The sequence below is a fragment of the Lycium barbarum genome, chromosome 6 (assembly GCF_019175385.1).
Source record: "Lycium barbarum isolate Lr01 chromosome 6, ASM1917538v2, whole genome shotgun sequence".
In the NCBI taxonomy this organism is placed as follows: domain Eukaryota; kingdom Viridiplantae; phylum Streptophyta; class Magnoliopsida; order Solanales; family Solanaceae; genus Lycium; species Lycium barbarum.
In genome coordinates this window covers 12,304,109-12,329,935 of record NC_083342.1, presented here as the reverse complement: position 1 = coordinate 12,329,935, position 25,827 = coordinate 12,304,109, and the positions used below count along the sequence as shown (strand labels likewise).

Genomic DNA, 25,827 nt, shown 5'->3' with positions numbered 1-25,827 from the left:
TACTTTAGGGATTCACCTAGCAACTTTTAATAGGAAAGCTCGTTCCACCACTTCGACAAATTCTTTCGCAGCAGCTTGAACTGAACCGGGGCTATCAACGTGAACGAGAGAAAAACAAAACCCATTACTCGATCAGGGGATCTAAGCCACAGCTCTATTCCCGACTCGAAATCTATATATTAGGGTACTTTCTTGTGATGTGAACACAAACGTTTAATATTAATTTATTAAAGGTGATATGATAGTTTTGTTTGAAAGAAAGAGGACACTAGTAAAATTTTCACGGTATCCAATTGGTCAATCAATTGCAAGTAAAGCTTGTCAAATAAGGTTTAAATATAAAAGAATACCTAGTTTGAAACAAGCCACCCTGATTTGATCTTTCAACGAACTATTGAATGGAAATGACTACGAAGAGACAAGTTACTAGTCTGGTTTGTCTAGCCGGACAATGACCCTTTTTTTTTTTTTTTTGAAGATGAGTATATTTCACTATTTTCCCTTCCCATACCCCATTTTCCTTTTCACCGCCCTTTATGTAATTAAAAAAAATTAAAAAGAAAAAAATCGTACAATATATGAAAATGAAATTCCTTTGATAAGGAGCGCTAAAACCTCTGCGAGCAAATCTCTGAATTGATCGATTGAGTCGATAGGTATTCAATATCGGATAGTTAAAAAAAAAATAAAAAATGTAGAAGCATTTTGCGCCGCACATGTCTGGCTAAAACAAGAATTTGATAGTCTTAAACAAATCAAATCTAGATTTCTGGCTAAAAAATGTTATAGGGAAACAAATAGGAGTAACAATATTCCCAACTAGGATATATACATCTAGAAAAAGAAAATCCAAAACTAAAGTTTAAAACGTTCTCCAAAGGCCACAGAGCTCAAAGCACAAAGCAAATCTTTTGTTTGATTTCCTTATAATCTGATTAGAACCTTCTGCCAAATCTGAACACCACATTCTTTTTACGGTATTGTTTTTTGTTTTCTCAAAAAAGGAAATGGGAATTGGAATGCAAATGCAAATGCGTGCAGATTCTTTTCTTTGTTGGTAGTCCCTTCTATTATTATTTTATTTGCAATTTGAGGCTCAGTTTCCTAAACATTCCACAAGCAGTCCCCACATTTTACCTTGTGTCACTATAATGTTTTATTTGACTGATGGGAAATATTTGACCAGTCAACTATAAACTTGACTGATCCCCCCTATATGGCGTTGTTCATCATCCAACAGTGTCCCACTCACTCTCATAAGTCCATCACTGTTAGTAGAGGGTTGTTAAATTTCAAAGAGAAGAACAAAAAATATGTTATTTCCTCCGTCTCATAATAAGCGTCACTTTATCTAAAAAAAATTATCTAATATTAAGTGTCATCTTAGGAAATCAAAACATAAATTAACTAATTTTTTTCAATTCTACCCTTAGACAAAAACTAACAAGTTAAAGTAACATTTAAATGATGATTGAAAAAGCCACATAGTAACTTGGTATTGTTGGATTCTCAATGTCAAAAGGTTTATTACTTGTGCATGCTCTAATCAAGAGGAAAAAATAATTTATTTTTATTATATAGGGATAATTAGGTAAACTTTACATTGCATTATTGATTTCTTAATATGCGCGTTTTTTGCTAAGATGACACTTATTATGAGACGGAAGGAGTATGTTTTAAAAAATTAATGATGATTATTCAAAAATATTTCTATAATCTGTCCAAGACTTGGCTAGTGGTATCAGTCCGCAGGAGTCTCAACGTCTATATCTTTCAATTTTTCCTCCTATCTTTTCTGGTCCTCGATGTAATAAAATGAAAAGAAATCAGTGAATAAACATGTGGATTATGTTGTAAGTTAATTACTTACGTCCAAATAGAGTTCGAAGTGAAATGCAAATTACATCATGTAATAATTGACAAATAGTGAGTCATGCATTTTAAATGTCTTAAAGAGTACTTTAGTCTTCCAATATTTATTTCAATTCAAAGTTCTCATACTCCTTTAGAGAACTTTTTCTATACTGTTTCCCATTTATCTCTAGTTGGTTTATTAGTTATGCTATATTAAAATAAAGCAGGAACAATAGCCATTTGCATAGGATCCTAAGATGATCAAAGGAAGTGGTGGGATCAATAATTGATTGATTTCCTTTTACGACATGATGAATTGTATCATTATGCTATTGACATATAATGACTGGTTAGAGTTTGTTGATGTTGTTGTTGTTTGCTAACAAATACTACTACTTGCTATTGACAACATTGATTTTCTCACCACTCCAAGAATCTAGCTAGGTTCTAAATTTGGTAATTATATTGGGAAAGAGGAAGAGGAAAGTTTGGCTAGTATTAACCTAGATCTCTTCATATACTTTTATTTAATTGATTCTTCCCTGTCCATTTTTAGCGGATCGCATGTGCTAGATCTTCATCTGCTATCTTAACGGACAAGAAAGTCATCAAAGTTAATCAGTGAAGTTCCCTTCAACAACCACCAATAACATTTTCATTACGGAAAAGGGCCAAAATTACCCCTGAATTTTGGAAAATAGTTTATTCATACCCTTCGTTATACTTTAGGGTCAATTATACCCTTACCGTTATACTATGGGGTCAATTATACCCTTATGTCTAACAGCTGCCACGTGGCATCATCCCAGCCCTTCAAAATTATTTTCCTCTCAAACAATTTTTTACCCACTAAAATAACCCAACCCGACCCGATTTTTTTTTCCAGCCAAGGGGTAATGGGTTGGGTCCGTATCAGTTTGGCTGGAAAAAAAAATCGGGTCAGATTGGGTTATTTTAGTGGGTAAAAAATTGTTTGAGAGGAAAATAATTTTGAAGGGTTGGGATGATGCCACGTGGCAGCTGTTAGACATAAGGGTATAATCGACCCCATAGTATGACGATAAGGGTATCGTTGGACCTAAAGTATAATGAAGGGTATGGATGAACTATTTCCCAAAGTTCAGGGGTAATTTTGGCCCTTTTCCGTTTTCATTAAGCCTAATTATTAATTGTCATGTACATCTTCTTTTTTAAATCTGTATATATAACTAAGTATAATTTAACTGAAGGGAATAATTCAACAACTACCTACACTTCGTTTTCATTCTGCAAAAAAAAAAAAAAAAAAAAAAAAAAAAACAAAAGGACATTATTTTGCATTTCATAATTTTCCAATACCTCAATACTTTTAAGAACATGATATCATTACATCTTAACGCTTACCTTAACGCGTGGCTATTTATCACAGGCTTATGAAATACTCATTTAAATTCAAGAGCTCTAAAACGTTTTTATGTTTTATAGAACACCCTTTTGATTAAACTATTTCTTGCATGAAGTTCCCATCCATATAGAGTACAAACTCAGAAGGGAATTTAGAATTTAAATTAGATTAATGTACAACCTTTAATATTCATAGCACTTAATTTATTACACTTTTGAAATTATGATTTCAAAATTTGATATTTAACGAACCTTAGTGAGATTTTCACTTATATATCTTCAAATATGTAAAAAATATTGAGTTGAGTTAGAACACATTGTTCAAAGTTTAGTTCTATCCACCTCTATACCAATTACCAACTAAGGAAAAATAGGTATGTGAAACAAGCTATCTTAATTTTCCTTCATGCAGCAATCACAAATCATGAATATGACAATTTTTTCCGTTACATATTATTGTATAAAACACGGTATAGAAAGGAAAAGAGAAGCTTTGTATATATTTCTTGTGATAATCAACATTATGTGTATATAGCCTTCTTATACAAGCTCGAGTACACTGAGGGGTCGTTTGGTAGGAGGGATAAGTTATCCCATATAGATGGGATTGGGTGGGATTAGATGGGATAACTAATCCCACCTTTTATCCCATATAGATGAGATTGAGTGGGATAATAAATGAGTTATCCCACCATCCAAACATGAGATAATTTCAATCCCATGGGACTAATAATTCAATCTCCTCCTATCCCTCCTACCAAACGACCCCTGATGGATAGGGCTGCTTCTTGGGCGCAATACCAATAAGCAAATACGCCAATTTTGCGATTGAGTTATCGGTTGCGGTTTGATTTTGAACAGTCCTAGATGGATCAGCATGACAATAGTAGAATCTTACTTAACTTCTAACTATATGTTTGTGTCCTATTCAACCTGATATACTACTAGTATACATGGAATATACTACTAATATACACAGAATATACATAGTCATTATCCTAATCAGTACACATTTCTATTCCTGCTTAACTTCTGCTTCACTAGAAGTCTTAATCTCCTACACTTTCCCTCAAGCTAGTGAGAGGTGGAACATCCACTCCTAGATTGCTTCTAAAACTTGCAAACTATTGTTTTGTAAGTGACTTGGTATGAATATCAGCAAGCTGGTCATGTGATCTCACAAAGTGTGTTATAAGTTGTCTTCTAGCCACATTTTCTCGAACAAAATAATAATCCATCTCTACATGTTTAGTTCTGGCATGTAGAACTGGATTCATAGTTATGTAGAGTTCATTAAGATTGTCACAAAACAGTATTGAAGTTGTTAACAATGTGACACAAATATCCCTAAGGATATATGTTATCCATGTAATCTCAGCTACAGCTGAGGCTAGTGTCTGTACTCAACCTCAGCACTTGATCTTGCAACTGTGTGCTGCTTCTTAGATGCCCATGAAATACAATTAGCACCAAAATAGATTGTATATCCTGTAGTTAATCTTCTTGTTGTAGTACATCCTCCCCAATATGCATAAGAAAAGCCATACAACCTTAGAGGTGATTTTGCAATCAATGTAAGTCCAAGCTGCACTGTTCCTTTGACATATTTGAGGATCCTTTTTACAGCCTGAAAGTGCTCACTATTTGGAGTCTGCATGAATTAGCTTGCTAGATTCACTACATGAGTTATGTCTAGCCTAGTTAGTGTGAGATACTGAAGACTACCTACAATGCTTTTATATACTGAAGCATTGACAGGACTTCCCTTAGCTTCATGCAAACCATGCTTTTGTGCAAGTGAAGTGCCAACTGCCCTGGCTACGATTATGTTAGTTTTCTTGAGCAATTCTGTGGCATATTTACTTTGATTTAGATGAATACCTCCATCAAAGTACATAACTTCAATTCCAAAATAGAAATGTAGTTGACCAAGATCCTTCATTGCAAACTCCTTACCAAGTGTTGTAATTACTTCTTGAATATGTGTAAGAGAACTTCCTGTAACCACTATATCATCAACATACAGGAGGAGTAGGATATTACCTTTTTTGCACTGTAGGACAAACAATGATGAGTCTGCTCTACTGCATTTGAAACCAAGGTAAAGTAAGTACATACTGAACCTGTCAAACCAGGCTCTAGGTACCTGTTAAGACAATATAATGCCTTTTAAGAGAGCAGATATGGAATCAATAAAACATGGTGGTTGTGCCATATAAACATCTTCCTGCAGATGTCCATGCAAAAATACATTTTTGGCATCAAGTTGTCTAATGGGCCATTGCAGACTGGCAACAACTAATAACACTACTCTTATAGTATTTTCCTTAACCACAGGGCTAAATGTTTCTTCAAAGTCAATTCCTTCAAGTTGAGAGTATCCCTTGGCAACCAACCTTGCTTTGTGTCTATCTATAGAACCATCTGACTTTAGTTTGGTCTTGAGCACCCATCTTGATCCAACTATATTCATTTCTGCTGTTCTAGGTATCAAAGTCCATGTCTCATTATTATGTAATGCATCAAGTTCTTACTTCATAACAACATAACAATGTGGATTTATGAGTGCTTGAGTCACCGTTTTTGGCTCAGTAGTTGCTACATCATTTGCTGCTATCAGTGTTGCATGAGTGATTGGCACCTTCTTAGTCTTAAAACTTGTCATCATGTGATGACCTTCTACATTATCAGGAGGTTGTGCTTCTTCTTCTATGATCTCTTATGTGTCATTGAGAGCTTCAGGATTCAGATTACTCTCAGTATTGAACCACTTTGATAGATCCAACTCCAATTGTATGCCTTGTGGATCAGATATAGTAATTTAATCAACTTTCTGTACATTGGCATCATCAAGGTTCTCACTTTCACCATCTGAGCTGAGGTCATGATCACTTCTTGATGAATCAGCATTACTGTGATCATCATGTTGATCTGCAACAGGCGAGTCTGCTACATGAACATCAACTTCTAGTGAGTTTGCTTCATAAACATTAGCATCTGGAACATCAATAGTGTGACGATGGTTAGATGAACTGTCCAACACTTCCCCTAAGATAGCAACACCACTGTTTGGCAAATACTTATCCTGCACATTAGAGAAAAACTCAAGGAAAGTAGATATGTAAGTAGAGGTACTTGGAGAAAATTGTTCTGGTTACACTTATGGTAATGTGTGCTCATCAAATATCACATGTCTAGACACAAAAAATTTCCTAGTTTATGGTTGATAACACCTATAGCTTTTTTGTAGACTCATGTAGCCAATGAACACACAAGGATAAGTCTTTGGTGCAAACTTTGTCTGACTCTTGTTATAAGGATACCACCTACAACCAAACACTTTAAGACAATTGTAATCTGGAGATGCCCCATGAAGCATGACAAAAGGTATTTTATTCTTAAGAACTTAAGATGGTAGTCTGTTTATCAAGAACACAGCAGTGAGGAACGCTTCTACCCATAGAAATAGAGGTAGTTTTGCATGAAAAAGCATTGTCAGACCAGTTTCTAATATATGTCTATGTTTTCTTTCAGAGATCTTCAGGATTATTAGGACATGACATTTGTCTAATGATTCCACAGTTTTCCAAGTGTTTAATGAATTCATCATCTTTTCAACCATCTTAGGTTCTTGAAGAATACGTTGAAAGATTGAACCATTGAAAGATTTTAAATGTCCTTGAAAACTACTTTTCAACAATCTTTTGAAACTTAACAAAGTTCTCAAAGACTTCAGACTTCTTTTTTATTGGATATAACCAACTGTATCTTGTGTGATCATCAACAAACAAAATGTAGTTTCTCATATGCTGAGAGGATTCAACAGGAGCTGGTCCCTATATATTACCATGAATTTTGAGCAATGGTTCCTTCTTAATTTTTATTTCTCAATGCAAAAGGAAATTTACAAATTTTTCCTGACTGGCAGCTAGTACAGATAGTAGGCACTTTATTCCAACTCTTAACATCTATGAACTTATTCCTATTAAAAAATTGTAAAGACTTTAAACTAGGATGGCCTAATCTAGCATGCAAAATCCAATCTGTCTTCTTCTAGTCTGGTGTTGATGTCAAAGCAAAAATATTATTATCTTCCAGTACATAGAGTTCTCCTTTCTTAGTTCCCTTGGCCATTTGTTTCCCTTACTTCTTGTCCCTAACATCAAAATCAGATTCACTAAACTCAAGAGTACATGAATTGTCTTTTGCAAGCTTGCTAACAAATAGTAGATTCTTATTTATCTTAGGAACTACTAGTGTCTCCTTAACTTTCAATCCAGACTTAGTAGTATTTCCAACATGTGTGATATCTAAGTGTGATCCATTACCAACAATTATCTTTTCAGTTCCATTGTAAACTTTAAGATCAGATAGCTTACCTGTGTTATTGGTTATGTGATTGGTTGCTCCAGAGTACATACATGGCATTGTCCTCAGCTGTTGTGCCTTGCAAGTTGAATGCTGCTAAGGCTTGTGGAAGATCTTTTGCAGCTTGATATGAGTAGTCCCATCTGTAAAAACATTTAAGAGCAGTATGGTTATTCCTACCACAAATTTAACAAGCATTATCCTTGTCATTGACTTGATTTGAACCTTGCACACTTTGATTGTTCTGAGTGCAGTTTTGTCCAGTAGGTCTAAAACCTTTTCCTCTGGAATTATAGTTATAGTTCCTCTAATCTGATTATGATTACCTCTGCCTCTACCTATGCCTTTTTGTGCAAAGAAGGCCATGTTGTGATTTTCCTGAGACACTTCCTCATCATCTTCTCTTATGTCAAAGCCTCTAAGTGTATTGACAAATCGATTGAGTGTAGGATAAGGTTCCTTGTCGAGCATAAAATTTCTAAAAGTCCTGTATTTAGGACCTAAACCTCCAGCAAAGTTGATCACCTTGATATCCTCATCAACAAGTTTGTGTATGGCAGCAAGTTTTTCGCATATTCCTTTAAACTCTTTCAGATACTCATCAAGTTTCTTAGATCCCAACTTGATGTTTAGCAGTTGTTATTTCAGTTGAAACTCCTTGTCTTTTGTTGTTTGAAGATATGCTTCTTCTAAGCATTCCCACATCTCTTTGGTTGTAGAACAACCAACAATGAGATACATACTTTCCTCAGTCATAGTACCTGAAGTTCCCTTCAACATGTTGGAGATTAAGACTTCTAGTAAGGCAGAAGTTAAGCAGGAATAGAACTGTGTACTGATTAGTATAATGACTATGTATATCCTGCGTATATCAGTAGTATATTTCATGTATACTGCTATACCGTATTTTAACCGAAGTCAAAATAGTTTACAACAGCCCGGTAATTCCGGGGTTAATTAAAGTACAGGAGTCGCCACCTAATTATTTATGGTGAATTAGGACACCTAAAGTTCATTAAAGTTATTTTTTAAAGTTAACTCCGTTTTAAAAGTCTGTGAAACCAAATGATTCTAGGTACGGGTTCAACTAATTTAAAGGGAAGGTATTAGGCATCCTTTAAATTCCATTAATAATGGTTAACCGACCGGACTTAGGTGAATTAATTAGGCTAAGTGTAAGTTGTAAAAATTATGTATTAACCTATAAGGTAATTGATTTAAACTAAGAGGAGTGGGAATTAGTAGATTAGTCTTGAGTCAAAATATTAAGAATGAAATAGTTTTCCTTTTTGAAAATAGAAGAGTGGCCAAAAGCTAAACTCATTTAGTTTTAACTCTTTTGAATCGGGTCATGCTTCGCTCCTTTCTTTTAAGTAGAAAAGTATGAGACTTAGGAACAACTCAAATTCTTGGTTTATTTTAAACGACGAGTTCACCTACTAAGCGCTATCCAACGTTGATATTAAAGTAAATGTATCAACCTTTTCTAACAGTAAACATATGGCTGAAAATAAACAGTTAGTCACACCCACACAAGTAAATGCAACAAGCTGAAATAAGCGGAATAATCAACAGCCACGTTCGGCTTTAACGGGAGGATAAAACCCCCTTTTTTTGCAATTCGACATCTGAACGGTAGCTTGAAGGCAAGAAGGAAGGAGAACGTGCAGGCTTCGCGTAATGCCAGTGTCGTTGAGTCCCAAAGTGAAACTCTTCGGCTCCGGTGTTCATGCAAAGGAAAAGAAAGGAAAATAAGAAGGATTAGCAAAGGGAAATTTAATCTCTCAACAAAGTAAAACAGATGCCAACAAACAATTAATTCCAAATTAATGTCTACCAAGTTCACCATTTCTAGAATGTCCAGCTAGTTTGTTCAGTAGGAATTTCTTTGTTCAACAATAATGTAAGACACTTGATACATAACAAAAATAGGAAATACTAGAGACATATTCAGTATTAACCATTTGCGATGCAACTTGCCGAAGAAAAGGAAGAAAATACCAAGTATAAGGATGATTCATACTGTAAAAGAACTAATCGACGATGGTTCAGATAGCACAAACACTGAATCCATTAATCAAACAGCAAGCATAGTCGAAGTTTAAAAAAACGAAAAAAAAACAGAGGGGACAGTCTAGATTCCATTGTGAGGTAAGAGGAGAAAAAGCCTTTTCAGGCATTCAATCCATTGTGGGCTTTTATTTTCAGATACTATGGTTTTTAGCCAAACTGAAAGATCTGTCAGAGCTTAGTTAACCAGATTCTAGACAAGGACTTAACTGAGAGAATGGCAAAATCTGAGGTTAAAAAGGAAGAGTATTAAATTGAAAGAATACACATCTTTATCAAAACAGTATTAAACAGGCAAAACTAATGCAGCCTACTTTGTATAACCATGTTTAATTAAAATAGAAGAGAAGAGAAACATACTAACAACCAACATTGTTACTATACTTAGGCCAATGAACATATGAAAAGAATCTGACTTTTAAAGTTATCTTAGGATGGAAATATGCCAAAATCAGTTTCAGTCTACTTGTTTGAGAGATATTAGAACAGATATGAAATATGGGTTCAACTAACTTGACTATCAATAACCCTTGTTAAAACATTAAGATATATCCTAGTAATTCAGGCCAAACAAGACTTACATTTAATGCTTCAACATTTTCAAACCAAGATGGAAATGAACTAAGCCTAACAATGATCATAGGCAGGGGAAAAACTAATATTAAATCAAGCAGGCAAGTCTGGAAGTTTAATGTATCGAAGTATAAATCGACGGGAGGAACGAATTCATGCTTTGCATACATGTTGCACTAATAGATAAAACTAACTCCTCAGCTTATAAAAAGAAAACTCAGTCATGCTAAACTATTAATAGATTGTCAACAAGCAAATCAGAACTAGGGTTCAAACAAAATATGAAAAGGCGAGGAAAACAAACTTAGGTAAGCCTATCCTTATTTTCGAAGGAATGTTTTAGAACTGTTATAGCATCTAATTATCCTAACCCAGCTTGAGTCATGATTTTAGCTTAAATCGGAAACTACGTTGAGGAACTCAAAAGGGATCAGACAGATCACACCCACGACAAATCTATTTTACTTAATTTAAAGAAAGTGGCAGTGGTACGTTCATCCAGTAACAAAGAATCCCAAAACTGTTCCAAAACATGTACTAAACTCCCTCAGAATCCAGAACAAATCTCAAGTTCAAGTTTGTCTCTCATTCTTGTTATATTAAATAATGAATAGGTTTAGACCACATAGCAACAAACACATATACAGATCATGTCGTAGTGTCGCATTCTAGATTAACTATCCCCAAGAAATTTTCAACCCCCCCAAAAAATCCTTAAGGTTCAAATCAATCTTTTCAGTAGAATATATAAAGTCAGAGTGTATCAACATCCATACCAAACAACAATTTACATGAAACTAGGAATGAAAATTTATGAGATGAAATTTGTGCATTACTGACCTTTCCCGAGTACAGTGAACGGGACGTTGAGGTCTCGAATCTACTTCTCGACTCACGAACAGATCCTAATCTCGGATATAAACTCACCAGAAAGTTTTTTTTTTTTAAGCAATAATGTTGATAAAAATGAAAAATCCTCTCCCTCGGCTGAGAACTCAAAGTCATTTTTATAGGTGATAAAGGCTAGGGTTTTGTTTTGAACTTGAGATTTTGGCTCCAAACAAAGTTCAAGGAGCCGTTTGAAGTCAAGAATCGAATCTCTGCCGATCGATTTTTTCTCAGAAACTTGAAACCTATTTTGAGTTTTTGTGTTGACTCCATTAAAGAGGAGAGATGAGGGGACTTGCATTTTACCCGAAAATGGAAAACTACTTCTGATTTTCGGAGATTGTCGCGTGTCTTGAAGCAAGAGTGTGCAAACACTTCCCTTTCAATCGACAAACGCGTGCATGTAACAGAAAGGGAAGACAAAATTTGGTATCAAAATGTAGTAGACAAGCCTGCTCATGGCTAAAGAGGACTGAGCTTTTGCTGGAAATGGAGAGAGAGGAGAGGAAAGAAGAGAGAGGGACTGCGTATTGCACGAAAATAGCATGGCAAAGCTCTGCCATGGCTGAGCACGGTTTGGATCTTACTGAGAAAGGAAAGAGATGAGAGAGAGAGAGAGAGGAAGGAGAGAAGCTGCGGCGCTGTTCTCTTTTGTTTAGGGTTTGTTTAGGTGTTGATGAATAAGACGAAAATGGGCCAGGTCGGGTAAAAGATGTGGGCTGGATCGGGTGAGTTGTAATGGGTAATGGGCTGCTGATGAAAGTGTTTCGTTTGGGCCATTATTGGACTCGATTTGTTCCGAATTGCCTGGCCTTTTTTCTTCCTTTAATTTAATTCCTTTTGGGCTTCTTAGTAGTTGACTTCTACACCTTCTACGTGATTAAATTATATATTATGTGATGACAATTAGTGATTAGTATGTAGAAAATAAAGACTTAATAAAGTATAATTAATTTAACGAGTACAAAAATCCGAAAATAAAATGATGACGAACCCTTTTGAAATTTGTGATAAAGTAATGCTAGTAATGTTAATAGTAAAAATAGTGAAAATGAAAGTAACGATATTAATAGTAGTAGCAATAAAAATAATAGTGAAAATAAAGTGTTTAGCTCGTCAATAAATTAGAAGCTCCAGGAAATAAATTGAAATAAAGGAGGGACAAAATTAGGTGTCAACATATACTAGTAGTATATTAGCTTGAATAGGAAACAAACATGCAGTTAGAAGTTAATTAGGACTCTACTATTGCCATGCTGATCCATCAGTGTACTCGAGCCTATATAAGAGGGCTATATACACATAATGTTGATTACACAAGAAATATATACAAAACTTCTCTTTTCCTTTCTATACTGTGCTTTCTACATAGTATCAGAGCATTAAAGAAAGCAAAAGTTGCGCATCTAATCCCTCCCGGAATCTCTTCATAATGGCCTCAAACTCAACCTCTATGTCACTGTCAACTTCCTCCTTGCATCACCTAATTGCTGTTTGTCCAATCAAGCTTAAGCCTACTAATACCTAATTTGGAGAACTCAGATCATGCAACTCATGCAAGTTCTAAAAGTACTCAACTGGATCAACGAGGAGAAACCAAGTAAAGAAGATTCACTTGTCATAGAAGGAAAAGAGAAGTTTTGTATGCATTTCTTGTGATAATCAACATTATATATAAATAGCCTTTTTATATAGGCTTGAGTACACTGATGGATCAACATGACAGTAGTATAGTCCTACTTAACTTCTAACTACATGTTTGTGTCCTATTCAAGCTGATATACTATAGGTATACACAGAATATACTAGTGATATACATAGTCATCATCCTAATCAGTACACAATTTTATTCCTGCTTAACTTATGCTTCACTAGAAGTCTTAATCTCCAACAATTATTACCAAAAAAATTTCATGCTTTCTGTAGTATTTTGTTGTGGCTTTTTCATCCCCCCCCCCCCCCCCCCCCCCCCCCTTTTTTTTTCAAACTGCTTTGAATTGCTTTTCTTTGAGCCGAAGGTCTATCGGAAACAAACTCTCTACCTCTCAAGACAGGGGCAAGGTATGTGTACACTCTATCCTCTACAGATCTCCACTTGTGAAATTACGCTGGATATGTTGTTTTATATTATTAACCAAATTTTCACTTAAAAAAGAAAAGAAAAGCAAAGTTGGAGAAAAAGAGATGTCGAGATACTCCATTACTATAATGAATGATGAGACAGAAGGAGAACAGCAGTTGTCCAGAGATAAGGTAGAACTAGGGGTGTTCATGGTTCGGTTTGAGTCGGTTATTGGTTAAAACCATAACCAAACCAATTTAGTCGGTTTTTAAATGTCTAAAACCATAACCAAACCAAGTAAAATAATAACCACCGGTTTGGTTATTGTCGGTTTGGTTCGGTTTATGACTAGCCGTGACAATTCAAATATTCTCTCTCTACATTCTTCAAATTTCTTATGAAACTCTTTTTTCCTCATAGCCCACAAGGGTGAATCAGGTGGACCAAACTTGCAACGCAGTTTAGATTCAAAAGAACAAGTCAAACAGAGGTTTCAAAATACAAACAACCCTTATGCTTACGACTTATTAGAGTTGGGCTTAGATTGTTGGACATATTCTTTTAAGACATGGGCCTTAAAAATAAGTAGACCAAAATTAAATTAATAATTAAAAGGTATAAAATATCTTTAATTATTTATGAAAAGCTAATATTATACATATAAATAATTATAAATTTTATGTATATAATTATCGGTTTGGTTCGGTTATTTATTCGGTTATTTTTTACTATAACCATAACCAAACCAAATATTATCGGTTTTTCAAATTTAAAACCAAACCAAACCAAACTAAACCAAATGTCGATTATTTTATTCGGTTTGGTTTTGGTTTTAACCAAAACTGTGAACAGCCCTAGGTAGCACAATATAATTTTAGGTAAACACAACGTATTTGTCCTTCTCGGATTCGCCAAGGTTGCTTTCATTCGAACATGGAATAATCGTTGCTATGAGTATGAAGTATTACTATACTTGTATCATTTCGTCTTCTTCAAGCACAAACTTGTCCACACTATGAAGCACGTACTACGATCCTAACTTGTACAAGGCTACGTGGCACTAAGTAGAGAGTAAACTTTATTAGTTATAAACAATAAGGAGTAGTCTTGGAGCAACGGTAAAATTATTTCTATGTGACCTAAATGTTAGGGGTTCGCACAGTGGAAACAACCACCAATATTGACATCAGGGTAGATTAAGAGGTGCGGCCCTTTCCTAAACCGTACGCAGAATGTTTTAGGCACCAAACTGCCTTTAAAACAATGATGAAGATGAGCATAGTAAAGGACACAAGAATAATGAAGACAAATGAATTATGTAGTGTTATAATGAGAACATTTATAAAACCAAAATTCGGGTAAAACTTAAGTATTCGTTTATTCTTAATGAGAAGTTTCATCAAGTCACATAAAGGCAAATATAAAGTTATGATATACAGTATCAGATTCATTCTGTTTTTTTTTATGTGAAGCATAAATTTATATACAAAATTCTATTCAAATTGCAAAAAAAGTCTGAATTCATAATTATATAAATACAGTAAATTCAATGCTAAAATTTCTAAGGTTGAATTCATAGAACTTAAAATTTGAATTCGCCTGATTTGGGTATGAATTTGTCTTTAGTAGCTGAGGCCTAGGAGCATTTATTCCTCCAAGTGAGCCTTTTCAGTGCAAATCTGAATTTATTTGGACCTTAAATTGAATACTGCACTGGATATGAAATCTTCTTTAATAGAGAACGTTTTATCCTCGAGACAGAATTTTTTTAAATGCCAATTATATCCAAATAAGTTAGGTCAAAAATAAATATCCAATAAATTATTAAACAAAGAAAGAAGAACACTTTTTTTCACGACATATGACACCAATATCCATCGGCGGGGGAGGGGGGGGGGGGGGGGTACCTGGTACACTAATATTTTAACTTATCCAACAGATGGTCGTGAATAATCATATGGAATTGCAAATCATTCTTGTACTCGATTTTTCTATGGTTGAGAGATTACCTACCAATGATAATAATTAAAGAGTTTGAATAGCATGCATTACTGTACTATTTGAATATTTCCTTCTTTCCTAGTAATTGAACTAAATTTCGATAATAGATGTTGTATTTTTTAGAAATGTCTTCTAGTAGCGTATTAATTTTAGTATGAACTATGATTTGTTCATTTGGTAAGGTTGCATAAAAATTGGGAAAATTTTGATAGTTTTTATAACTTGTAGGGTTTCATGTTTATGAGAAAAAAATACAACTTAAGAAATCTAAATTGCATGTTCAAACAAAACTTCAACTTTAAATCGACCTAATCTCAAATCATGTCCAAACAGTTGTTTTTTTCAATACTAAATCAAGTCAAACCAAATCACTAGTCAGGGTTTTTTTCTCAGTTTGACTCGGATTATCGGTTTGGTGCGGTTTGTCGGTTTTCTTTGTACACTCCTAGTTGAGATGTTACCGATCAATTATAATAGTTAAATGTCCAAACGGGTTGGTTGGTTCAACAGGTTTGAGTTGTGTTGAGTTAAATGGATTTGATTCGTTAAATAAATTTAATATCAAAAAATAAAATTTTATGTGACATGTTATGTCAACTCGGAAAGAAGAAAGAAAGTGTGTTCAGTATATTTTGATAGAAATAATAAAGTTGGGTGATATTTTTAATCCTAAAAGAACAAATATAATATTAATAGATTATTCTGAATACATGGTAACCTTTGAGATTCTAAACTAGCACCGATGAATAAAAGTAAGACATGCAAGTCTTATGTCCAGTAGAATGCGGGCCAACTTTGTCTAATTTCATGATCGTGATTTGTCCCTTTCAATTACATTATTCAGCCAACAGTAATTTCTCTTTCAAATTTTATTTTCTTGCTTAGAGCTTAACGCCCGAAATTGGACATCTTTCTTTATCTTTGGCTTTATATTTCAATATTATCGCTCTTATTTTTTTTTGGCTCCGATTGAAGCTCCAACATTAATTAGGGTAACTCAAAATCATAGTCAAAACTCAAAAGTTGTGGGGATTTTTTTTTTTCTCAAAAAATTTGAAGATCATGTGCAGTCCAGTTATTTCACGTTGGAATTCTTTTAGAATGACAGGAATAAATACGAAATAATTTATTAACCGACAAGATTATGAATGAACTAAAAGTTTAACAAAGAGCAAAACTGAACGAAGTGGACTAGTAAAGGTGCAAATTAGGGTCTTTTTTTTTTTTTTTTGGTCTTAAATCATTGGGTGCAAAATTCGTATCGTACACATTACATCCTTGTAACAATGAATGGGGATTCTATATAATATACATTTAAATATTGTGAATTCATATTGTTCAAGTCAAAAATTAAATAGAGAAAGTTTGATATTCTCTTCACCTTTTCCTTATTTTTAAATTAACCATAACCAAACAAAGTTTTGTGCTCTTCATTCTTTTATCTTTTGGGTGGGGTTGGGAGAGGATGAGGATTGCTTGTTTAGAGCCAAAACGTTGTTCCATCTTTCTGAGGAAAAATATTCATCATTTTCTTGTATTCTTTTATGAGAAAAAAAAATCTTGATCTAGGTCTTTTGAAACTTTATCATTTGATGATAAAATAAACTTTTTCTTGCTTTGATAATTAATTGAGATGAAATATACTTAAAAGTCTTTGGATGGAGAGATTTCATCATATGTACTTTCAGTTCCTAAATGTAATTCTTTTTGTACCTGTTTGAGTATACCGAAAACTTTAATTTGAAATACAAACTCAAATTAGCACATTTTATTTTCACCTTTTTGCTTTTTCAAAGATTCTCTTCAAATAACACTTGAAAACACCTTGTTTGAAACTAACGTAAATCTATATGTATCCATCTAACAGGAACCAAAAAGCTAATGGGAAGAGGACTTTGGCTAATTAACAATTTGCACATACAAGCAAATGGAAAATGGTCTTGCTTAATTTATTGAACTAGATAAAAAAAGAAAGAAGATCCTTACACATTCCTATCATCGATCGATATATCTCACTGTTTTTAGTTCTCGATTATAATTCCACTCTGAAAAAAATGCAAAATTTCAAGGGATATTTCCATCAGAAACATAGATTTTCCAACGAAAAGTTCGTTGAAAACATTTTCGACGAGTAAACTTCTGACAGGTTCTACCGGAAATGCGTGTTTTTAGTAGTGCCACCACTTATCCTATATATAGTAAAGCAAAAAAAACTACTACAAAAGAATATAATAATCTAAAACTATATACACCAAGATTTCTATGATAGAGAAGTGGAGTGCAAGAAATCTTTGTAGTTAGCATGCAAATGAAATTTCCTGTTGAATTATATCTTGGCCTAACAGAAATGACATGAGCAAACACTAGGAGACCGTTCAAACAGGACAAAACATGAGATAGACATTGATCACTTTCTTTTTTATTTTTCCCTTTTGTCGTTTTATACATTGACTAAATATATTCCATAAAATAGTCTCAAGAAAAAGATCAACCGAGTAATTAGCGTATGGAAAGGAGTGTGTAAGTGGGGACCAAAGAATAGGGCAGAAAAATATATAGGCCCTTCATTTGTATAGTTGCATTTCACACTCCTATAGTCCTATGGGTCCCAAAAACAGACCAAATTCTTTCTTGTAGTTGAATATATTAATAAGGGGAAATTAAGGCGGATGCCTACGCCGCCAAAAAGAATTTAAAACATATTACACGTTATTTATTTTTAAAACTATATTTATAAATATTCAATACATATGTTCAGAATTATGTCTCCGAATTCAATAAATATTTGTATAGTCACACAAATATTAAAGGTCTGCTTAGACAATAAATTTTAAAAAAACTTCCTTTTATTCTTAAACTCAGATGAAGTGATATATATATTTTAATTGTGCACAAAATCAAGTAAAATTACCATGAATAAATAACATCTGCGTGAATAAAATTCTTTCACTTCTATTTAGAGGTTTTAAGCTTCAAAAATTAAAAGTCTCTTGGTAAGGAGTATTTTCTTTCTTTAGTAGATTTGTCTAGGATAAATTTAAATCAGTCGAGTAAATTTCGAATGACTAAACTAATAGTACATGATTTTAAGCTCTATACATTAATAACGTAAAACATAATTACACAATCAAATAAATAGTAACAAATTTAGTTATCACATTTTAAATTGCAGTAATCATATAAAAAGTTCCTTATATTATCATTGAATATAAATTTAACACCATTGTTTTTAAATCGACAATGTAATGAAGAAAACAAAGAAAAATCTAAGGAAGTCTCACCAGAAATTTCCATTCTCTCTGTGTATATGCCTGAAGATAGCTTTATGTGCCTGCTAAGATGCCTAGATAAAATAGATGCACACATTTCTCGTACATCCCTTTGTAATCATTACACCATTTTTTTCACTCTCATACCGTCTATACCACGCCTAGCTAATTTCAAAGATAATCACTCAACTAATTATTATTATTTTAAAAAATAACTTTTTTGGTTGAAGAAAATCAGAATCAAGAATGTTAAAAATAATAATTTAAAGTTGTAAGAAATTAAAATTAATTAAGATTGGTATTTTAATTCATGTCTAATTAAAATTTATAGTCAAATTTATATGAAAATAGATTTTTCCGTTTTGAGTTAAAGTAAGTTGCATACTATTGGAAATAAGAATACTACTAGCATTTTCATTAAAAAAAGGAGATATTGTGAAGATTGTAAAAAACATCAAGAAATTTAATGAGTTCATGAATAAAATATTTTTCTTCAAAGAAAAAAAGTGTTTTTTTAAAAATAATATCTTATTAGTTAAGTGATCATATATGATCTATCGAAAATAGTCTTCATCCTCACAAAATAAGAATAAAATGTGCGTACATTCATGACACACTTTCTAGATCTCACCTATAAAATTATATTGAGTATATTATTCTTGTAGTAAGTGATCGAAATCTAACCTTACTGAACCCAGCCCCTCCGCCACCCACCCCATACCTCTTTTTCTATCTCTATCTTTTTTCTCACTATATATGTACACATGAGCTTGAGTTAGACGGCCATAAGTTTTCTTCTTCTTAGCTTTTGCATTACTTCTTCTCTTTTTCTCTCTATTCAAATCAACCCCTTTTGGTTTTCTTGAAGCTTTGTAGATCAATCTTTTTGTTCTTTGTTTCTGAATAGCCCCGGATATTGAAGAAGAAAAAAAAAAGCAACTTGGAGAATTGAATTTGAGTTGCTAAATCTTTAGAGAGCTACAAAGCTGATTAATGTGCATGAATGAATCCTTCTAGTGCACAGCTTCATCATCACCAGGTAAATATTATACTTAAAGAGAGAGAGATGTAAACAAAATGATGGTTTCTTTCTTTCATTCTTTGTTTGGTTACTTTGTTAGTGTTTGTTTTTTCTTTCTCTTTTTGTGTCTTCATATTTCTCTCTATGTTTTTTTGTTCCTTTCTAATTTGTGTCTTTTTCCTTGTCTTCTATTGAAGCTAAAAAAATTATGGTTGTAATAACTAATGTTCTTCATTTGTGTTAAATCCTAATTCAGTAGTCCAATAGCTTTTTCTTATCAAGATTAGTGAGCCAATTAGTTTAATTCACTTGATCTGAACTTCTTGTGTTGCTTTTAGTTTTAAGTTCTCTTTTCTTTTGATTTAAGCTGAGTTTGGTGTCCTTTTTTTCCTTTTACTAATGTTCTATTTGCATAAAAAAACTGTTTGGCGGATCTTGCTAAAATTCAAGAGAGCCTGTTAGAAAAAAGAAAGGAAATCTAGAGAAAATGTAATTTTGAATAGATACTTTAAATGTAAAAGCAAGGTATACGTAAATCCTCTGAAAGCATGTAAGCTTTCTTTTTATTTAAACTATCTTTTAGCAAATTTGATCAATGATTTTAAGAACATTATTTAGGTACTTGGATTTACTCTAGTAGTTATATGAATTAGTACTGTACTGTGAAATTCATCATAAATTGACTAATAGTATTACAATTTACACTTTTCTATATGAACTTGAAATCAACAATTAACCAAAAATGTGAGTGGCAGAGTTAAGTTCTAATCTAGGGCGAATCTACTTCACGATTCAATAACTTTTGCCTCTATCAGGTACATGTATTAAAAGATTGATTAAATGTATAAGAATATTTAGCTTGAAACTCAGTTCGCTGGTCTGATTATTATCGTATGTTAACTAGATATTGCCAAAGAAACTCATAAATTTAAAATCCTGAATCCGTCTCAGTATTACTAATGTCTCTTTTTAATTTGTGGTCTAACAGGAAATGTCATCCCAAACACTAGAAAACATGTTGGTTTGCACAAAACCAGAGCAAGAAAAGAAGCCAAGGCCTCAAGATGAAGCACAAAAATGTCCAAGATGTGACTCTGCCAACACAAAATTCTGTTACTACAACAACTACAGTCTCTCTCAGCCTAGATACTTCTGCAAATCTTGCAGAAGGTACTGGACTCAAGGTGGTACACTCAGAAATGTTCCAGTTGGTGGTGGCTGCAGAAAAAAACAAAAATCATCATCAAAGAAAAGCCAAGATAACAGCCCTCATAATCCTCTCACACTACCAATATCTTCCTATGATTCCTCCACTGATTTGAGTCTTGCATTTGCTAGGCTCCAAAAACAGTCAAATGGGCATTTTGGAATTAATCAAGAACATGATAATAATAATATGTCAATGATGTATAATCCTACTGCCCCTCCTAGCTTTCTTGATGCACTAAGGGGTGGTTTTCTTGAAAATGCCCCAAATGGATTTCACCACAACATGTACTATGGGAAAATGGGGCAAGTAGAAAATGGAGGACTAGTGGATATGGGAATGAATTATGATCAAGAAATGAGTGTTACTACAAATACTGCCAGTAATGCAATGACAACAGTGAAGCAAGAAATGTGCAGTATGGCAAGAGATCCAGGTGAGAATAATAGTAGAATTTTGTGGGGTTTACCATGGCAGATGAATGGAGATGTAAACATGAATATGGGAGATTTTGAATCTACAAATAGGCAAAGTTGGAATGGATTTGGGGGTTCTTCTTGGCATGGATTTCTAAATAGCCCTCTCATGTAATAGATATCAGAAGAACCTCTTTACAAAGGGAAAAAAGAAACATAGAGTTTTCCATTCTTAGATCAGCTTAATTTAAATATGTATGAACTTTGTGTCAATTGTTATCATTCAGCTGAATCATTTTTTGTTTCATGAGCTGTGTATGTCTTAGGTTTGTTTGTCTAATACTTATGGACAAATTAGTGAAACTTAAACTTTGATCTCTTATATTCAGTTGGAAAATTTGTCCAATTTTGGATGTTACTCCATTTTTGGTCTTAGAATAAAAACCTCATCTATATATCTGAAATACTCTTATGACTATATAAATGTTATAAATTATGGTATGTTAAATACTCACAAGTTCTAGTAATATCATCGTTTATTTACCAAAAAAAACTCACAAGTTCTAGAATATTTTGGTAAGTAAAAGTGTTTTTTTCCTATAAATTTGTTAGTCAGTAATAAAAAGGAGCAAATAACTGACATCCATTTATCTAAGGAGTTACTATGTTGGTTTGATTAAGGAAAAGTGAATGTGACAGATTAAAATCAGACATTGATGCTTCACAGTTGGATCTGTGAAATCTGAACACTATCTTCAACTTACAAGCTGGTACTATTGTACCTAGTCATCAAATGATAGATTATTAAAATGGACGGTAGCTTGTTTTCAAGATATTCTATGATGATTGTTTCTTATTTTAAGGTAGATCCGATGATTATTTAAAACTGAACGAATATTATGGAGGAATAATTAAATAATAATTGAGGGTTTGTTGGGACTTTCTCTCTTCTTTCTAAGCTTTGGAATTTCAGTGAAGCATGAGCACTAATTTCGTAATAGATTTTCTTCTCTTGCCAGACCAAATCTTACTTCAAGATTTGGGCGTGACAGGTTTTACAATATTTTATGCTATTATTTAAGAATATTTTATGCTATATGGTATGTTTTTTCTTCTGAATGTCTGATATTGACAATTGGGAGCTTGCTTTTGGACAATTTGACAGTATTTTCCTTGAATGCCAAATATATCCTTTGATCTTATCGTTTACCCCAACTCATAACCCACGCACCCACCCACCCACGAACTTGCATTAGGGACCTAGGTAGGGGACAAAATGGGGTCATTCGAAGCCCTTCACCAAAAACTTACACATTAAAATTATCTTTTTTTTAGGTATACAGTATGGAAAATGATTTTTGGACAGAAATTTTGTGGGCAGAACGAGGAATGATTTCAGGTTGTTTGAGGATGAACATTGCGCTAAGTGAAGGAGAATGTAACAACCCAATTTCTCATTTTTGGTAAATGCATCTATTCCTCTATCCCAATGTATGTGATATTTTTCATTTTTAGAGAATCAAACAAGAAAATCTTTAATCGCGATTTATTCGTATGCCCTTTAAATAATTTAAACTGCTAATTATTGTGATTTATAGTACTTTTTATGTAGTTTTTAAGTATGTAAATTATTTTTCAGAAAATTTATAGATTGTATGTCTGGATTCACGGTCAAAATAAAAAAAATTTAACTGACGAGATCCGAAATGTATTACATAAATTAGGACGGTGAGAGTAATATTTTGAGACTTTCCCTCGGTTTATATGATGTTTTGGGATATGTTGGTATGTTTGGTTTTCTGCTATCACCTGGTGCATCGCGATCGCGGTCACCAAGTCGCGACCCGAAAAGAGGACTGAGTTGTGCATCGTGATCGCGAGAAGTGAGATCGCGATCAGTGTAGGATAAAGGGAAAATTTTGGTCTTCACCATCGCGAGGGCTATGTCACGAATGCGATGGAGGAGACTTGACATATGCGCCAAGGACATTTTTGAGACATTAGTAGCTACCGTTATACTATGGAGAGTTAGGAGTTGCTTTACAACTCCTAAGGAAAAATTGCCTTAGTTATATTTTGCTGAAGTGATTTGAAAAAAAAAAAAAAAAGGATTGCTAATGAAACATCCTGCAATTTTATATTTGTATCTTGAGTTAGATTTCCATCTTTAACACATGAGAACCAAGTTGGGCAGCAAGATTTCACCTTATGTTTACGCTGCCAATAAGATAAGTATTAAACATTGAGATCTACTGATTTTACCATGGTTAAGGTAATTATTTTAGTTAGACAATTGTTGATCAATGGATTTGCAAGTGGACAGTACAGGTTTAATGAAAATAGATGTGCACAAACTTGAGAAATACCATACTGGAGGGGAGCTGGTTCCAAAAAATTGACAGTGAAATTACAATACTAATATTAATACATACATTAATTAAGGCATGTAATATGAGTCAGATACATTACTTAAGGCATGTAATATGAGTCATATGACTAATACACTCTTCATACAATGATACTACTATTGGAAAGTCCTTGAAAAGAAAAATCCTCAAATCCATTCCAACTTTGCCTGTTTGTAGATTCAAAATCACCCATATTCATGTTTACATCTCCATTAATCTGCCATGGAGAACCCCACAAAACTCTACTATTATTCTCACCTTGATCTCTTGCCATGCTGCAAATCTCTTGCTTCAGTGTTGTCATTGTAGTACCACTCATTTCTTGGTCATAATTCATTCCCATTTCCACTAATCCTCCATTTTCTACTTGCCCCATGTTCCCATAATACATGTTTTGGTGGAATCCATTTGGGGCACTTTCAAGAAAACCACCCCTTAGTGCATCAAGAAAGCTAGAAGGGGCATTAGGATTATACATCATTGACATAATATTGTTATTATCATTATGTTCTTGATCAATTCCCAAATGCCCATTTGCCTGTTTTTGGAGTCTAGCAAATGCTAGGCTCAAATCAGTGGTGGAATCATAGGAAGATATAATTGGATTATTAGGGCTGTTATAATCTTGGGTTGATCTCTTTGAGGATGTTTTTTTGTTTTTTCTACAGCCACCGCCAACTGGAACATTTCTTAGTGTACCTCCTTTAGTCCAGTACCTTCTGCAAGATTTGCAAAAGTATCTGGGCTGAGAAAGACTGTAATTGTTGTAGTAACAGAATTTGGTGTTGGCAGAGTCACATCTTGGACATTTTTGTGCTTCATCTTGAGGCCTTGGTTTCTTTTCTTGCTCTGGTTTTGTGCATACCAACATGCTTTCTAGTGTTTGGGATGACATTTCCTGTAAGAGTACCAATTAAAAAGAGAGATGAGAACTAGGTCGCTCACATTGCTGGTTCCAAGTCCACATAAAGAAGCATAAGCTTAAAACTTGTCAATTTATGATGAATTTTCGCAATACAGTACTTATTCATATCGATACTAGAGTCAATAAAATTCAAAGAACTCAAACAATGTTCTTAGAATCATTGACAAATTTGCTAAATGATAGTCAGTTGAAATAAAAGCTTACATGCTTTCAAGGGATTTACGGGTAACTCGCTTTTACATTCAAAAATATCAATTGGAAATTGCTTTTCATGAAACATTATGTTGTTGTTGTATTAGGCTAAGTATGCAAACAGAGAGTTATTAACACACAAAAAAAGGAAGAAGAAACAAAGAATAGAAGATCCCCAGTAAAGTGATCAAGACAAATTAAGAATGATAACGAAGAAAGAAACCATCATTTTGCCTAAGGTAATAACACTATACTTTACATCTCTCTCTATATATAATATTTACCTGGTGATGATGATGCTGTACACTAGAAGAATCCATTCATGCACATCAACACTCTCAAGATTTAGCAGGTCAAATTAAATTCTCCAAGTTTTTTTTTTTTTTTCTTCTTCCAATTTGTGGGGCTATTCAGAAACCAAAAAGAACACAAGCTAAGAAGAAGAAAACTTATAGCCGTCTAACTCAAGCTCATGTGTATATATAGAAGAAAAAAATGTAGAGCAAATGGAAATAGGGTATGGGGGTGGGGTTGGGTTCAGTACAGTACCTGTCGTAGTATGGATGAGAGATAAAGAATGGTGTAATGATTATCAAGGGGTTGTACGAAAAATGTGTGCATCTATCTAGGCATCTTAGCACGCACATAAAGCTATATTCAGACATATACACAGACAGAATGGAAATTTCTAGTGAGAGTTTGTTTTTACATTTTTCTTTGTTTCCTTTCATTACAAAGGTAATTTGAAAAAAAAAAAAAAAAACGTATGAAAGTTTTACACTAACACTTAACTTACCGTAACTATCTTCTTTATCCGAATTTGTCACCGATAATATGAATAAGCTCACATAGACAATGAATTTAAAAATAAGAGTTATTAAACGTCTTTTGATTCTTGTGATGTCTGTTGAAATGAGAGAGTTACCAATTTTTTTAAAAAGGCATTATTCTGAAACAAACTAAAAAAAAAAAAAAAGCGAGACTCTTAAATAAAAATGCAAGGAGATCTTTCTACGGCATGAGTGTATAAACACTCTATTTTTTAGGAATTGCCATTTAAAAAAAAAATTAGGATATAAGTCTTTGTGGTGATGTATATTATTTCATATTCGAAATTTATAGGCTCAATCGGTTCAAATTAGATCCAGAGAAATCTACTCAAGAAAAAACACTTCTTGTCCTGTGATTTT

General features: G+C 33.4%; 3 protein-coding genes across 3 annotated transcripts; 1 reads left to right on the top strand and 2 right to left on the bottom strand.

The window, feature by feature from the left end:
* Nucleotides 1-4,627: 4,627 nt before the first annotated feature.
* Nucleotides 4,628-5,179, bottom strand: LOC132643814 (uncharacterized mitochondrial protein AtMg00810-like). Its single transcript, XM_060360340.1, has 2 exons — nucleotides 4,982-5,179; nucleotides 4,628-4,888 (listed from the first exon to the last, which is right to left on the bottom strand). Exons 1-2 carry the CDS (start codon nucleotides 5,177-5,179, stop codon nucleotides 4,628-4,630), a joined length of 459 nt encoding a protein of 152 aa, XP_060216323.1.
* Nucleotides 5,180-19,176: 13,997 nt separating this feature from the next.
* Nucleotides 19,177-21,494, top strand: LOC132600806 (dof zinc finger protein DOF2.1-like). Its single transcript, XM_060314204.1, has 2 exons — nucleotides 19,177-19,507; nucleotides 20,478-21,494. The coding sequence occupies exons 1-2, from the start codon at nucleotides 19,472-19,474 to the stop codon at nucleotides 21,285-21,287; spliced, it is 846 nt and encodes a 281-aa protein (XP_060170187.1). The 5' UTR covers nucleotides 19,177-19,471; the 3' UTR covers nucleotides 21,288-21,494.
* Nucleotides 21,495-23,497: 2,003 nt separating this feature from the next.
* LOC132600804 (dof zinc finger protein DOF2.1-like) lies at nucleotides 23,498-25,206 on the bottom strand. The gene is made up of 2 exons (XM_060314203.1): nucleotides 24,922-25,206; nucleotides 23,498-24,418 (listed from the first exon to the last, which is right to left on the bottom strand). The coding sequence occupies exons 1-2, from the start codon at nucleotides 24,955-24,957 to the stop codon at nucleotides 23,621-23,623; spliced, it is 834 nt and encodes a 277-aa protein (XP_060170186.1). The 5' UTR covers nucleotides 24,958-25,206; the 3' UTR covers nucleotides 23,498-23,620.
* Between the last annotated feature and the right edge of the window lie 621 nt (nucleotides 25,207-25,827).

What these genes read in the sequence shown, in the direction of transcription:
- LOC132600804 (XM_060314203.1), bottom strand. Translation starts at nt 24,957, where the DNA reads ATGGATTCTTCTAGTGTACAGCATCATCATCACCAG. An exon ending in TACAGCATCATCATCACCAG is followed by an intron (nt 24,419 to 24,921) that starts GTAAATATTATA and finishes GTACTCTTACAG; the next exon opens with GAAATGTCATCCCAAACACT.
- LOC132600806 (XM_060314204.1), top strand. Translation starts at nt 19,472, where the DNA reads ATGAATCCTTCTAGTGCACAGCTTCATCATCACCAG. An exon ending in CACAGCTTCATCATCACCAG is followed by an intron (nt 19,508 to 20,477) that starts GTAAATATTATA and finishes GTGGTCTAACAG; the next exon opens with GAAATGTCATCCCAAACACT.
- LOC132643814 (XM_060360340.1), bottom strand. Translation starts at nt 5,179, where the DNA reads ATGAAGGATCTTGGTCAACTACATTTCTATTTTGGAATTGAAGTTATG. An exon ending in GAAGTCCTGTCAATGCTTCA is followed by an intron (nt 4,889 to 4,981) that starts GTATATAAAAGC and finishes TAATTCATGCAG; the next exon opens with ACTCCAAATAGTGAGCACTT.